Genomic DNA, 17,100 nt, shown 5'->3' with positions numbered 1-17,100 from the left:
TCGCCCGGCCGCGAGACCGCGGCGATGTTTCGCATTTCGGATGTATCCATCGATAGTTCATCTCTGCATCAACCTTGGAAATGGTTCAAACCCCGAAATGAATGCAGCCTCGAATGAAACGACGATAAAGCGAATGTGCGTAAATGTCCCTCAGCGTTGGCAGTTGGCGAGCGCAGATGGCTCCGGTAATTGATGCTCGGTTATCTGCAGAAAGAGTTGTTAGAAACTTTTTCGCGGCAGAAATGGACTGTTTTCCCTGACAATACTGTCTCTTAATACAATTTATTTATCATCCGAGTTTTCGTACACACACATACCTACTAGAGAACTACTGTTACTGAAAAAAGATAACGTTATCGCGCTCTCAGCCGCAGCGTTATTGTTTTTACAGAGTACAGTCAAGTGGTTAGATATGCAAAACAAATAAATTTCTTTGAAATAAATAAACGAAATGTAATAAACGAAACGAAACAAAACGAGCAAGCGAGCGAACGATGTTCCGAATTGGTTCCGGTCATGCAGTGCTGTGAAAGGGACCATTAAAGGGATAAGTAAATTATTTTGCAAGTGTAAAAATACAGTTGAGGTATGTAAATGATTAAAAAAACAATTCAACTTTCCCTTACAATTACTTCACTATTAAAAATGCACGAGGAAATATCGAAATCTAAACACCTATGTAAGTTGTTGTTGTCAACTCGTTATTTTGCTACTCGTACAGTAGGTGTATTATAAAATATTTTGTATATTATGTACCTAGTTCGAGTCATTATTTATGTGTAAAGTTCATGATTTTCATAATTAACTAAATTTAAATGAGGGCAGGAGTCTTAATTTCAGTTCTGTCACAGATAAATTTTTGCTCCTGAGACCTAATTTATAATGTTCTAATAAATGTCCAAGCTTTACAACCTCGGGAGTGATTTCCGTTAGCTACCGTAAGTGAATCCTGCGTAGGTTATATTTTTAAAAGAAACTATAATATACCAAAGCAACTTGATGTGGGCAGGCGTTGCCCGACTGTAAGCGGAGTAGACCAGAGAGAGCTCGCGAGCTAGCGATGCGCGATTGTTACTAAAAACAATCGAATTATTCGATTGTTATTGTGTTCGATTGTATTCGAATAACTATTGAAATTCTTCGATTGTATTCGAATAACTATCGAACAATCGAAATTGTTCGTCAATTGTTTCGATTGTTGGTTGATTGTTCGTCGATTGTTCGATGTTTTAGCTCCCGTTTTTTTTTTGCTCGTCACGCCCGCTCGTGACACGGTTCCCGTTTTTTCTTTTGCTCGTCATATTACTTCATGACACGTTTAGGGCAGGTCGATTTTTATTCGTACGTCGATTGTTATTCAATTATTTTTTGTTATTACGAATAAATCGACAATCGATTGTTCATTCCGTAGATTGTCGATTTATTCGATTGTTTTTTTTAGAACAATCGCCCATCGCTATCGCGAGCCCGCGGGTGACGACGCGGTGACTTGCCGTTCCGCGCGCCGCGGCTGACATGCCGCCAGCTCGTCACTCCGAACACAATCACAATTATTATCACTTATAATATATTATAATATATAATATTATTATAATAATGTTCGGTGTGACGGGCTGGCGGCATACAATATATTATATATTATAATATATGGCGGAGGCACTGCCGTGCCTCCAGATTATATGGATTGTTGGTTTAATGACTTATGAAAACAATATTGTACCTATGCTGCCGCCGTTGAGCAATATAAGATACAATGCGCCTTTCTACCGACAATCTGCTTATCCAAACCCTTGAAAGGATCGAATAATATTTAAAAACAATAAGCGTGGTAGAGTTAAGTCGTGTGTCCATGTGAACCCCTCCCATAGTTAGCGAAGTGTTAGCGGATGACTGGCGAAACGTCGACAATAAGTCTCCGCCAGGGCGGGCGACGAGGACGCTTTGTTCCGTCGCGGCGCTTTGCTGCCACATTAGTTGCCATCACCGCGCCTCCCGCCGACAGCCCCTGCAGGCCCGACAGGCCCCATAACGCAACCACTGGAACAGTCACACCGTGCAACTTTAATAGCTTAGTAATATTCATTTATCATTTGTAATTAATAAGTATTTAAAATTTTTGGGTATTTTTAACCGACTTCAAAAAAGGAGGAGGTTGCCCAATTCGATGATAATAATTTCGCGAACAAACATAAAAAAAAACATATATAGTTCAGTGTCCGCGCACGGCGCCGGCTGGCAGACAATTTGTCCAACCATACTGGCGCACCGTAGAGGGCAATCGAGCGTATCACACCCGCGTAGAGGCGACGGACTTCTTCCCTTGGTCAACCGAGATTCGGCAGCAGTCTATGCATAGCACCCGCTACCTTATGGATTCGGGGGGAGACGGTCGAAGTGCTCGTCAAAGCACCAGCGGCTGTCCAGTATTAGGCCAAGGTAATTCATGTACCTGCCTATCCGGACATCCGTTTCCCCGACGCGTACTGTGGTCTCAACTGGCTCGACTCTCTCTATCGCCTCGGTTTTCTGTACCTGTAGGCCCAACCCGCGGATCTTCGCTATGACGCGTGCCACCCCGAGTTCTGCTAGCCGAGCCGTTCTCGAAAAAGTCAACCCCTCAGCGAGAACGAGGGTGTCATCAGCGTAGCAGACGATGCTCACTCCTGATTTATTTATTTATTAAAAAACAATTGCTTGAAGCGCTTACAGCAAAGCCAACACGCACAACAAGCTAAGACAAATACAAGTGGAAATATTAATAAGTTCTGTTTAACTGTATAAAATTTTCACAATAATACATAAACAATTTGAGTGACATATTAAAAACGTCTACATCTGGTTCCTGAGCAATTAAAGCGTTAATGGCGTAAATTGTATGGCTTGAGCTATCGGGGCATGCCGCGCGGTGTGCGTGCGCGCGGGCGCCGCCGCCAGCCAGGGCCGCGCGCGCCGCTGCGGCAACCTCTCCGGAGCCAGTAATGAAAGGCGCGACAAGGTGGCAGGGTTATCAATTTTGTTAGTGATAAGCTGGTAATAGTGCATGAATAAGGCACGCTTACGCCTAAACTCCAAAGTATCTATGCCAACCATTCCGGCTACAAATTGGGATGGATATAAAAATGGGTAATACCCATATATTTTTTTATACAGATAACGACCGAATTTCTTTTGCACCTTCTCGAGCATGAGTTTATATTTAATTTCCTGAGGATCGAATATTATTGCGTTGTACTCTAACTGACTCCTTACGAATGATGCTTATGAATGATGGGAGCACCGTTCTCAGCACCGCGTCATATGCGATATTCCACAGCAGTGGGCCCAGTACCGAACCTTGCGGCACCCCGCGCATGACGTTCCTCCCGCGAACGCTCCCATAGCGACCTGGGAAGCGGATACACCTGTCCGAGAAGTAGGCCTTCAAAACTTCCTGTATATAGGAAGGCACTTGGTGAAGAGACAGGCCCTCCATGATCGCGCTCCAGGGCAGAGAGTTAAAAGCGTTGACAATGTCAAGGCTTACTGCCAAGACTACTCTACCCTGGGATATGGCCTGCTCTGAGAGCATTCGGACTCTGAGGATGGCGTCCACCGTTGAACGCCGCTGCCGGAAGCCGAACTGGTTGTCGGAGAGGTCCGGACCATGACACGCTAAGTGCTGGCTAATTCGAGAAGAAATGATCCTCTCGAATAGCTTGCCCGCCTCATCCAACAAACAGATGGGTCTGAATGCTGATGGGGAGTTTCGAGGCTTGCCCCACTTGTGCAACAGCACCAACCTCGATTTTTCCTTTCCCTAGTACCATTTTTTTGTTTTTTTTTTTTTTTTTATAATATAAGAGTAGCAGACGAGCATGCAGCCCACCTGATGGTAAGTGTCTACTGCCGCCCATGGACATCTGTAATCAACCCCAGATAGGATTAGATATTCCTACCTGAGGTCGGCCACAGATGCGCCGCTACCCCTGAGGACTAAGCTGGAACGCCTCGGAAAAGTCTGTCTCCCTTACCACACCCTTCAAACCGGAACACAGCAGCGCCTAACACTGCTGTTATTAGGTAGAAATAACCATAGATTAGTAAAGATTACTCACTCCTAACAAGAAAATGTACCCAGTTTTGAGAATTGAAATAGTTGCGTAAAAACGTTTTGCCACGTCTTCGTGCTAAAATGTCCCTAAAATATTTGAAGTCATTATTTATTTATTATGTAAATTACGCAGTATTAGTTACTTATTCATAAATTTTCTCTAAAAATGTTTTTTATGTCATGAATTCAAAAAAGAAGTTACTGATAAGCCGTTTGTGGCTTCATTCAATTTCAAGGCGGCAAAGTATCTTTACTAATCTATGCCTAGTACTAATACCACAAATTCATTTCTCAGTCCTGAGATGCCGCCCGCCCAAGGCTGACACGTAACTCTATCTTGATTTAGTAAGCAATTAAGGAGCTCGCACCCAATTTTTTCCTTCGATTGAATGAAGCCGGGAGCTTATTATTTTGGCCCATAAAACTAAAAACGGCGGCAGTTGCTTCGCAAGATAGTTTCCGAAACGGAAACATCTGGAGCACTATTAGTTGCATTGCCGCCCCTGCAGGCAGCGTTATACCTATAAGGTATGTAATTGTTTTCTTATTTCTTAATGTTAAGTTATTAATATTCATTTTATTTTTTATTTATTTTAGAGGCCTGTATTTAACCTTGGTTAGTTGTAAACGAACATTGGATATGAAACCAGTTCCACCAACCAATAGTGCTGCAATTTTACTCATAGATTACTTTATGAAATTTCAGTTACCGACGAGCATGAGCCACAAAATTATCATGCAGTGTTTATCAATCAATCGTTTTGTTTATTAAAATGTAAGTTAATCTTTTAAGCATAGTATTTTTCACAAATGTATATAAATTATAATCATGTAAGGAAAACATTGATGTTATTTAGCGTGGCTGTAGCAGCCTCCTTTCCTGTTTCGTCCAATAAATGCGGCACTAAATTTCTATTAAAGGATTACTTTATGACTCCAAGCTGAAAGTAATAATGGGCTCATGCATTAATACACTAATTTAGGTAGTAGCTGGCTTCGCGCCAGCAGCTTCGCTGGGCTCGCCCCACCTGCAACCAACACACGCTTTATAGAGGACACTTTAACATTCATCTAGCATATCTATGGTTGGTATCCTTTGTGGTTCGACTCCGGAGGCACTACCGCCAAACTAATTCTGTATAATAACAACAGTGTTAAACGCTCCTGTGTCCGCTTTGAAGGGTATGATAAGGCACATTTATCCCAACCGTTCCGACTTAGTTCTTAGGAGTTGCAACGCGTCTGTGGCCGACCTCATACAGGGCTCTAATCTCACCTTAGGTGTAGGCACTATATTGCTTATATTGACCAATAAGTATGAATATAAGGAGGATACTGTAATAATACTAATACAATATTGTAACTAATTTGTATATTGATAAATTTACACATTAGCTAATCAATCCTAGCATTTTTTTACAGAGTTAGTACGAGTATTTACCTCTAACTCTTCATAAGTCTATTTGAATGGGTACCTTTTTGTGGACAAAAAAATCAGAAACTAAAAACGGTGTCATCGTTTCTGCGAACCACAGTAACTTTCAAGAATGTGCATCACACACACCAACAAACAAAACATATGTTTCCCTTTGACAGAAAACAGCTGTTGCACGTTCCGGGAACTATTAACGGTTACATTCCTCAATGGGATCCCCTTCTTGCGTCTGGGCGGTAAGGGTTATAATGGCGCGAGGAAATGGCGGCGCGGCGATCAGCTGATCATCACAGACGAGCGCGGTTTACGAGCGATACGCGCACGTAAACAGGATGCACGCCGGTTGAAAGCCCGCGGTGGATAGGATTTATTTATTGTTGTTATGGTTACCTGCAAATGTTTACGGATCACCAAAGTCTCCGTTGACAACGTTTTAACTGTTCGAGTAGTTTATGAGCGGTCAGTCGACGTGTTTCCGTTCCGGGAATCGATCTGGGCAAAGTAAATTTCTCAAAGACTTTAGTAAATTTCTCAAAGATTTACTTATATAGAAGTCGACAATCTTTTTTCCTATCACTTTCAACTGCATTTTTTCTGTTTTTTGTGAAATACTTATACTAATTGCAAGGGGACACCCCTTGCAATCCCCCTCAGAAAAAAATAATTGAAATAAATGTTGGTTTAGTACATAGTTCTCACTATGTACTAAGTCCGCGCTCATATCATCATATTTCGTTAGATACCGGCGTAAACAGTGTGTCGATTTCCGTGAACGATTCCTTATAATGGGAACACCTTAGAAATATCTTTTTTCCAACAAAAAACTATATATACGGTCGACTTGAGAAACCTCCTCCTTTTTCGAATTCGGTGAAAAATACAAAAACGTGAAGGCTCCTTTTTAATTGCTCATCACAATTCACAAACCTCTACAAATGAGCAACTTAAAATTGTACCTACTATTTGTCCTTGTTCAGGTCTATTTATTTATTTATTTATTTATTTATTTATTTATTTATTTAGTCAATTAGTACGGATTACTCCAATTACACTAATGAACAATGATTGATAAAAATTACAATTTAAATAATAATTAACATAACTACATTAAAATAATAATAATAAAACTGATCGTAAAATTTAAAACCAAGACAATAATAATTAAAACAATGTCCATGAGAAAACAAAAAACAAAGAAAGAAAGAAAGTAAGTACAGTACCATAGAATAGAAAAATCGATAAATAATATACAGTACATAAATGTCGAAATTAAACCTATTAACCAAATTCCATGTCCAGTCCAAATTAAACCTATCGAAATATATTATTTTATGTCAGTTTATTATACCATTCATTCATCGCGCATTTGTTTCACAGTAGTGCAGGCATTCTGATAAGATTGTCTTCCATTCATCTGCAAACAAGTCAACATGAGGTTCGGCGTCAAGGAGAGCATTGAGCGCGGCGAGGGAGCGCGGTATGGGAGACTTCCTCCGGGCCACGGTGCGACACATTGGAACAGCAAACACCCTGTGTTTCCTGGTCCGACCGCACCGGTTGGGCACATATAGTCTGCAAAGTTGTGCATGTAGGTCTACGTCATCCACCATTCCTCGGAGAATCTTGCACATAATTACTAATTGGTCTCTCCATCTCCTGACCGCTAGGGAATTGTATTCCAGGCAACCCAAGAGAAACTTAGTGGGGTACATTAGTGGGTAGTAACCATATATGCGCTTGTAGAGGTACCTTAGGAAGGCCTTTTGCACCTTTTCGAGGAGAAGTGTGTAACTGCTCTCGGAGGGATGCCATATGCATGCACTCGCTTCCAACTTGCTACGTACTAGGGCACCGAATATAAGTTTTATAACTTCAATATTTGCAAAGTAGCCTTGCTTGTTGGCAAACTAATATTAGTTGATAACTTGTGTTTAATGCAAGCCAAGCATCCATGTACTTGGCGTCCGAGAGTTTTAAAGCTAAAATATAGGTATACATTTTTCTATCAATATACTTTAATACGATTTGTTTTGTTTGTTATATGAACCACAATATGTTCAGATTCAAATTTCTTACATCACATTGCAAAGTCAAGGTGTAGTAAAGCAACTGTATAATACGCATGTGCACACATTCGTTCTAAAGTAAACCATCGTAATTCAGTTTTTAACACTCATTATTTGTGTAACAAAATAAGTAGATACTATAATCTGTGAGAATCCTATAACAACCTTAGGTATATATAAATATTTTACTTTGCACCCCACCTTAATAAATGCATTTCTTATGCGTACACGCAGCATGCAGGGTATTGGAAATAAAAACAATGAATGTCAATATAAAAATATTTTCCGGTTACAAATTAATTTTAACAGTACTTATGTTGAAATACGGAGTGTAGGTACATATAAAAAGGAATGCATATATGTAATTATATCTAATTTTGCCACTTCGGCAAATGTCAAACTACGGTATTGGTACTGGTATCTATAGCCTAAGAAATTTTTAAAATGACATTTAAGTGACAAAATGTTTTCGCTAAGGTTTATATTTATCAGTCTCTATATTATATGATATTTCATGGACTTAATAAATCCAATAACTATGTAAAATACTCGTAATGCGTATTCTATAACATTATGAGCGCAGTACAGAAAAGTATAGAAAAATTAGAAAGAAAAAACACACGTTTTGATTAACATTATACTACGTAATGGATAAGAGATATATTGTCTTGCGGAATGACCAAATTTATTATACAATACAATGAGTTCAGTTATAGAAAATAATCTGTAGGTCGCCGTATACGCCGTATATGTTTATGAGGTTTTTATAAATTATTTGACTCGATACTTTATACACAAGTAATAGTCGGTATATCTTATTATAACTACACTTAATTCTTCTTACAAACAAACAAAATTCTTAAATATCTGCGATCACAAAATCTTGTCGATTTTATGCTTATTGGGTATTGGGGCAGCAAATATTTCCTCAAAGGAGAATTATAGACGGTAATTCCATAAAAATAAGCATAACATGGGTGGACGTCACATGAGAAGCGTATTCAGTGTCAACAACTTTCATTCAATTTAATATATTATATTTTAACTAGGTACGTACAGACAACCTTTTCGGCGATCCCCTACTTTAGTCTACTCAAAATATAAAGCTACAATACTGTTTTTGGTAATCGAAGTCATTATCACCGCACCACACGTTACACTCACGGGGACGCTTCCCATCGCGTGCGGCGAGCAGCGGGCAGCGGCCGGCGGGCAGCGGGCAGCGCGGGTGCGGCGCCGTGCGCGTAGTGGGCGTAGCGCGCGTAGCCGGCGTACAAGCGGCGCAGCCAGCGCGCGCGGGCTCAGGACGGCCGCCGCGCCTCGTCCGCCTCGCCCGCCGCCTCGCCCGCCTCGCCCTCCGCCTCGCCCGCCTCGCTGCTGGACGACGAGCCAGGCCCGCGCGCCCAAAGGCTCGCGTAGTTCTGCTGCTCCGCGATCAGCGCCTCCTCCGCCTCCATCACCGCGTTAAACAGCATCCTCTTGATCTTCACTTGCGTCTGATACGGGAACCGCTTGGTCGTCTGGCACATGCTGTTGAAGAAGATGTCGAGGGGATCCGGCAGCGCGGGCGGCGGCGGCTCGCGCTTGCGCTCCTGGTAGTAGGGTTCGACGCACTGGCGCTTGTTCTGAGCGCGGCAAAGGTACTCCAGCTTGCGGTCGATGGCCACGAGCCGGTCGCAGTTCTTGCGCTTGGGGGACGAGCCCGCTTCCGACGAGGAGGAGGACGAGGAGTGCGCGTCGCCGTTGTGCGCGGCGTGCGACGCGTCGTGCGCGGCGTCGGACGCGGCGTCGGGCGCGGCGGCCGCGGGGTAGCCCGGCGACTCGGCCGGCTTCTTGCGCACGCTCATGTGCGGCTGCAGAAACTGCATCAGACCCATGTACTTCCACGCGTAGTTCTTCTTGTTGTGGTTGTTCGGTTCCTTGGCCAGCATGTCCTGCTGCCGCTTCAGCGCGTCCCGGTAGCTGTCGCGTAACTTTTTCCACTTGAGTTTCACTTCCTTTACTGAAACATTAACGCATTTTAAGCATTTTGTTGTAACAGCTTACAATGTTATCGTAATCGATTTATTAACGTTATCGGGACTCTCGCGAGGTTTTATTGTTATTTAAGTATGCAGATACCTTGTTCTAAATACGAAGTACCTAAATTTGGTGGTGGTAGAATCCTCTGTGGTTCGACTCCGGCGACAACTATGTCTGCCATATAACTGCAGTGTTAAGCGCTCGTGTGTTCTGGTTTAACGGGTGTGGTAAAGGAGGCATACTTATCTAAAACGTGCCAACTTAGTTTTTAGGGGCAGCCGAATATCTCTGGCCAACCTCAAATAGAAAACTAATCTTATCTGGGGTCCATAATAGATGTCTATGGGTTGCAGTAACCATTAACCATCGCAGGTCAACTGCGTGCTCGTCAGCTACCCCTATGTTATAAAAAAAGAACTTTCCCAATAATCAAATTTTAGCGGAAGATGCTATTCTGCCGCCCGATACTAGTGGTATTCCCCTCACTACCTAATAAGTAAACACCTAATATCCTAGCCACTTATCCCGCCGGAAATAACTATATTATTATAAACTACAGGTCTTCTAAGATGTATCTTAGGTACGCGAAGAGCATCGGTTTCTACATATCAAAGAATTTATTTGTATGACGCTCAGAAAAAAATACTTAAGGAGATACATACATAGATATATCTACTTAGATAATATGTGGACGCTACCAGTACTATGTTCTTTTCTATTAATTTATTATTAGTTACAGCAGCTTTAAACCTAAACAAGTAAAGAAATATAATTAGGTAGGTTCAGTATATTTTAAGTACAATATTGAAAGATATTATAATATGGGGTCTGACATCTGACCAAACACAGACATAAAAACTTGTCCGCAGGAATACCCTAGCTTATCTACATGCTCGGTAGTGCCCATGAAGTTATAGGTAAATATGGAGGCCACACTTAGAACAAAATCTTGAGGCAAATACCTACGTATCTCCATCCCGCTTTCTGTGGGCCGACCTCTCTTTCTAGTGTGGACTATAGTATTGCTATCTTCTTCTTTAAATCTCCTAGAAAATTCTTAGAATTAGTCACCACACTAGCCTAACCAGAAGTTAAACACTGTCAAATAATTTACCTTTAAATAAATACTTGAACTATGATTAGTTCAATTGAAAATCCCAAAATCGTAGGTCACGTATGCATATCTGGGTTGGCAATTCAACGAATTATAATCCCATTTCTTAAGGATTCGGTAATGTGGCAACATTGGCCCTATGTGCCAAAATAAATAAAGGTTACCCTACTTAGACAGAGAGGGTCTGCCCACAGAGAGCGAGATGGTGATACATAGGTTTTGCTTCAAGTAGGTATTCGAAGTGTGTTCTCCATATTTACCTATAACTTCATGGTAGTGCCACAGTATAAGTATATATACGTTATACTGTGGTAGTGCCAAGGTTGAATACATAAATTAATATAATAGATTAGTACATATGGGCATTAACTTATTTATTGCAATGTCAAGTGGAGTGCGCAGTCTGCGGCCGACAGAGCACCGCGTCATTACTAACCTATGCAATTAATACAATGTGTTCGATAACGTGCGCCCCGCGCTCGCTCCTCCGCACTCGTCGGGCGGCCGCGGCGCGCGACGGCCGGGCCTCGCCTGGCGCCCGGCGGCAGGGGGGAGGGGAGGCGGGGGGCTCACCTGATGACAGCTGCGTCTCCTTCATGACCTCGGTCCAGGCGGCGTCCTTCAGCTCCTGGTCGCGGTACTCGATGGCCGTGTTGTTCCACAGGCAGGGGTACTTGCGCACCGACTCGATGAAGTGCTCCATGGCTGGGGCGGCGTGCGGCTCGATGCGGCGCGGCGGCAACGGCGGCGGGCTCCGGGCGCACACTGAGCGCGGCGGCGCGGCGCTGGCGGCGCGGCCCGGCCGGCACCGCGCGGGCCCCTCCGCCCGCCGCTCGGCGCCGCGCCGGCCGCCACGCCCGCGCCGCGCAGCCCGCGCCGGCCCCTGGCCCGACCCGACCGAAGAACACACTTCCTTTTTCAATTCTACGCACAACGTTCCACTACTGAACGAACGTCCATGTAGACGATATTATTTCGTTTCGCTATCAAAACATTAAAATTAAGAATAAATACATAACGCTAAAAAATGTAAGAATTTTTAAGCTCAAAACTTTCATCAACGTAACAATAATGCTTAACAAATATCTACCCTTTCCATCCCAGTACCACCAAAACTAAGTACTTACCTACACTGAATTTGGTTAGAAGTTCTAACCAAATTCTAACTTACAACCACCACAGACAGTGTAGCTGTCCGTACAACTACAGACGATTTATTTATTCTTTCTAATCGCTAGATTCTGAACCCATTCGAATACAATTAAATAATTGACATGACAAAATATATCGATAACTCTAATGACATCATCCTTAGTCATTGTTTCTTACAATTCCATTTCAATAAATTATTTATAAAGTATTAACCGCTATAAGTATACCAATTACTTACCCTATCTAACTCTAACTATCTGTCATCATGCTATTATCTATATTATTTTTCATGCAGGTATCAAACGTACATGTAGTCCATCCGGTGTTAATAGGTAATCACTACCACGCAGACTTAGGTCAATCGCAATAATAATTTAATTTCTATCGCAGGACAGGCTGACTTCATAAATAAAGTCTTTATAAATAAATACAGTCCACAACCAAAGCACAATTAGCTTTTGTTAGTTTCATTGGATTATTTCTTAACAAAATACCACCCAAAAACAAAAGTTTGTAATTATATTATTTTTAAATTTAAAATAAGATTGGAATTGAATCACAAACAAAATTTGTTACAAAAACTATTATAAGGAAATAGGAAGTAAGTAAGGCATTACGATCATGAAAAGTACAACTACTACAGCCACTTAATCACATAGTGGCGGACTAAACTCGTCGCAGGCCTGGGCGGAAATGTTGAAGGAGGCCCGGGGCGAAAAATTGAATGGATGCCCGGGGCGGAAAGTTGTATGGAGTCCTCAATGAAAAAAGTTTATTTTATTTTACAAAGTTTTAAAGTTTTCTCCGACAAATACGTATTTCAGTGTGTCAGACATACATGACCTTTTTCACCACTGATATGTACATATTTCACAGATTTGTAATCAATAGTGACAAAGAGATTTCATCAATATTATGAACATTTCAATCGCTGCTTTTTAGTTCGAAAAGGTTAGTAACTGTGTCTGGAGGTCCCCCCAGGATCGGAGACCCAGGGCGGACCGGCTCTTCTTCTCCCGGTCCCCTCCTTAGCCCCCTAGTGCACTTAATCTCTTACTGTTTCGTTATTATCTACTTAGTGTCAATTCATAAAAGTCCACTTATTATTTATAATTATAAGTGTAGTTTTATTTGTATTTCAAAAATGATAAGCCTATTTTATGAAAGTGATTCCATTCGCTGAACATGACGGACACACCTCAGGGCTCAGATTGCTCATTCATCACGCCGATCACGCGTAACATCAGAGGATGTTAGCGTTGAGGTGCCTGTACTGAGTAAATACTGGCACCGTGAGCGTCCCTCGAAGAGGCAACTTTACTGTTTATTTACCGCACATAATTGCGAGATTGCGAGGGATCCATTACGCGCCGATCGACGCTCTGCAAATATAATAATATTCGCTCATTATTCGCCGGGAGCCGCTCCCCAACAGATACGTTTCATTTGATACAGAATAGGAGTTCATGGATAAATCGATTAAAAAAGCCCGAGCCTTACAATATCTTTCTACACGATTGCTTAAAATGTTGAATATCTCCAGTGTTTATGGGTCGATTGCAATTCCCCTTTTTATTTTAGCGGGTTCTTTACAGTACCTACTTTCGTTATCCCTGTTGCATTACATAATTAGTTAAAAAGTGGTAAGTTAAAAACATGAAAGCCCCAAAAATATAGGAGGCTGAATACCGGAACGTTTTCCAATTACGAGCAAAACCTCTTATCAATTTACATATAAAGTTATCTAGGCGCAGTGGCGTTATGTTGAGTCATTCTCATACATTAAAAGTAGGTTCGCACGTCGACGACACATTGTCATGACTCCTGACAAAGGCCGCTCTCGCGACTCGCGGGCTGCGACCCATTTCTGCGAGTCGCCGGGAGCTACGGGATATATTTCTGTACTTGGATTTAAAAGATATTTTGGTATAAAAAGCGCGGTGCGTCGGCGTCGGAAATGAAACTTCCTGAGGAAGCGCTGCGAATTTATTTGGACGATTTTTCGTAGTTCGCCCGCGGCGCCCGGGCCAGGCAAGGTGACGACATGTAAAGCAAAATGTTTTGAAAAACGTCCATATTTTTTCAATTTTCAATTTCTTCCGCCGAGTTTCGCCCCATTAGCTATGAAATACCCCTTACTTATTTTTTTTTGCTATAAGACACGACTAAATAGTTGTGCAAAGAAGCCGTTAGCTCTTAAGTCAACAGGATTCTGAATGAGTCTGATGGACATTATTCAATCTGATCAACAGCTCGATGGGTCCTACGTAAACTGGTGCAAGTGCGTTTCCACAACTTTACACTAGAGCGATTTGAATGTTCTAATGCGTGTAACTTTAACATTATTCAACGTACATAGTTAATATGGATGCGCTGAATATTCGTTTGGTATTCGGTATTCGGTGTATTCGGCATCTTTTTTGCTATTTGTATTCGGCCGAATTATTCGGTTTTGGTGCCGAATATATTCGGTTCGAGTATTTCTATTTTCTTGTACACACAACATGGTACGAGACTAAAACACAAAAGTTCTTATATAAGATTTATGTTATATTTAAAGTCAAACTCAAATCCTATGAAGAATATGTTGAATAAAGCTAATAAAATAAATTAATTAGACTTCAAATCAACAATTATTTTGAAACCTCAAGTCAACACATTTATTACTTAATCTATAGATAGTATAGTCAACATTTATTTTAATACAAAAGTCGGTATTCATTTTTAAAACTCAAATCAACATTTTAAAGTGTGAATGAACACACATAATTGGCAAACTGACAATAAAGAAATGGTTAACCGAATAATACGGCCGAATACTCGGTTCGGTAAAGGTTAAACCGAATATTATTCGGTATTCGGTTATTCGGTGAAACCACTATTCGGCGCTTCTCTAATAGTTAACATTTTAAAATGGTATAATTGAATCCTTTTGAAAAAAAACTGCATTATACGTAAATAATGTTAAAGTTACACGCATTAGAACATTGAAATCGCTCTACTGTATAGTTGTGAAAACTCACTTGCACCAGTTTACGCAGGACCCGTCGAGCTGATCTAAGTTTTTGAAGAAGCAAATGCCTTAACCTCCTGGGATCATTCGTCGTATATATATTACATAGAAAAGAAAAAAATGTAACAGTACCATCTGTCGATATTTGCGAGATCTTTTACTTTTATTCAATAGATAGATTGTTGGTCCGCCATTTTAAACTGTGATTGACTGACTGGATGATACTATTTTATTGCATTGTGTATTTTAAGCGCACGATGGTGTCACGGTCGGAAACACGTAGTAAGTAATTTTGAGATTTTTGTTCCAATATCGATGTTTTTATAAAAAATGTGTATTTTTATTGTTTATAATAAATCATTTTTACTAAATATAAGTGTGCAATGTTTGTAGTTAACATTAAAAATTATAAAATATCGGGTGAAACTTTTATGTCATACTGGTACCACATGAGTTCCTAATTACTACTGTGTATGGAAGTTTTTATATATCCACGCCTAGTTATTTTAGGTTTTTATTTTTATTTTATTTTATTTTTTATTTTTTATTTTTATTTTTATTTTTATTTTTATTTTATAGTTTAAGAGTCCCAGTGCAATACTTATATGACATAAACATATTTCCCTCTCGTACTTCATATTTTAATGTTATTCTTGTTTGCTATTACGAGTTTACACGATAACGAAATATCCTAGACTATGCTAGACGGCTCAAAGCTAGACTTAACTGATGAAGATGACCTAAAAGACGTACCATTACAATGTCATGACGGCAACAATCACTCGTATTCTATTTCTTAGTATTCTTCGGATATTGAAGTAAAAAGTTGTAAAATTTTGATATTTTTATCGGGTCCTCAATTATAACTACTGGAACGGGCCACCCTAGAGCCTTAAGGATTTACTTTGTGTGAATCAGCAGTCCGCAAAATTTGCGAAATACTTACGAGTATATCAGGTCAACATTTTTATTGTGTTCATTATTTCACCAATACAAAATTAGAAGACTTTTTGGAAGGAGGTTTTCATATAAAGATAACTATTCAACTAAAACAGAATTGCTAAGTCCTGCGAATTTTCTAATGAAAAAATGCGACGGGAATATCGGAATCATTAACTTGGAAAAATAGTTCTCACATGGTGGTTGGAGAACAAACACACTGAACTCTGTTGTTACACTGAATTTGGCAGTAATTTCGAAAACCAAGGCATATTCATAGAAGGCTAAAATAAAATCCATGCCAACCGAAAGTTTCCGTTAACATACTCGTAAAGTACATAATTTAGTCCATTACTCCAACACTCCAAATATATACAGAAAACCAAAATGCACAGCAACTACAGCAGCATATTGTATTAAATGCAATATATATTTCAAGAAAACATAATTGTTTCTTATAATTCAACAAAAAAAAATCTTTAATCACCAATTTATACTTTTTGTAACCATATTTTGTGTTCAGTTATTAATTGTGTCATAACAAAAACGTACAAAAAATTTTTTATTTTTTTATTTTTACTCTAAAAATATTTATATAATCTGTTTACTATGACTATATAACAGAACATATTTTAAGTTTATTTTATGCCTGTGATATATGTTAGAAAAAATATATAAGACAACAGACGTTTAAGTTTACTGCTGAATGTGATTGTGAGAATCTATTTTTTTTAAATTGAGTGTAACTGTTTAAAATTATAGATTAAGATATCATTCTACACAACACAGACAGTATTTTTATACAATATATTTCTTATACTACCAAATTTTTACATAAAAATATAAGATTAATGTTCTATGTCATATATATATGACACAAATAGCAGTTGTAATTGGGAACTCACGTGTTATATATATGACATTGAGAAAAACCATACTTTCCGACTTACATTTATATTATTATATTTTTTTTCTGTATTTCTATTACCTATTGTATTGGTCAGGATAAATTTAATTTAAATTCCTAACAACTTTTTTTCCTGTGTCCCAGGAGGTTAAACGAATAACTTGTACAGTAACGCCAGTCCCAACAACGGTGTTTCCAGAGATGAAGTCAAAATACTGGTTACATTTTATATCATCGACCGAGCCGAATCGAGGGCGGCGGCGGAGATACCGCAAACCCCCTACGTATACACACAAGTGTGACCACTTCCTTCACAAAATATGAGAACGGTTCACAAAACTGGTTCACATTGTATCTTACTG

At 40.1% G+C, this 17,100-nt stretch overlaps 1 protein-coding gene across 1 annotated transcript; it reads right to left on the bottom strand.

Annotated features, from left to right (window-relative positions):
* Positions 1-7,856: 7,856 nt before the first annotated feature.
* On the bottom strand, positions 7,857-11,548 carry LOC140753833 (uncharacterized). The gene is made up of 2 exons (XM_073088629.1): positions 11,301-11,548; positions 7,857-9,593 (listed from the first exon to the last, which is right to left on the bottom strand). The coding sequence occupies exons 1-2, from the start codon at positions 11,428-11,430 to the stop codon at positions 8,893-8,895; spliced, it is 831 nt and encodes a 276-aa protein (XP_072944730.1). The 5' UTR covers positions 11,431-11,548; the 3' UTR covers positions 7,857-8,892.
* Between the last annotated feature and the right edge of the window lie 5,552 nt (positions 11,549-17,100).

The sequence above is a fragment of the Epargyreus clarus genome, unplaced genomic scaffold (genome assembly GCF_041222505.1).
Source record: "Epargyreus clarus isolate Ecla_fem2 unplaced genomic scaffold, WU_Ecla_fem_2.2 ptg000027l, whole genome shotgun sequence".
NCBI classification, from domain to species: Eukaryota; Metazoa; Arthropoda; class Insecta; order Lepidoptera; family Hesperiidae; genus Epargyreus; species Epargyreus clarus.
This window is presented reverse-complemented; position numbering and strand designations above follow the sequence as displayed.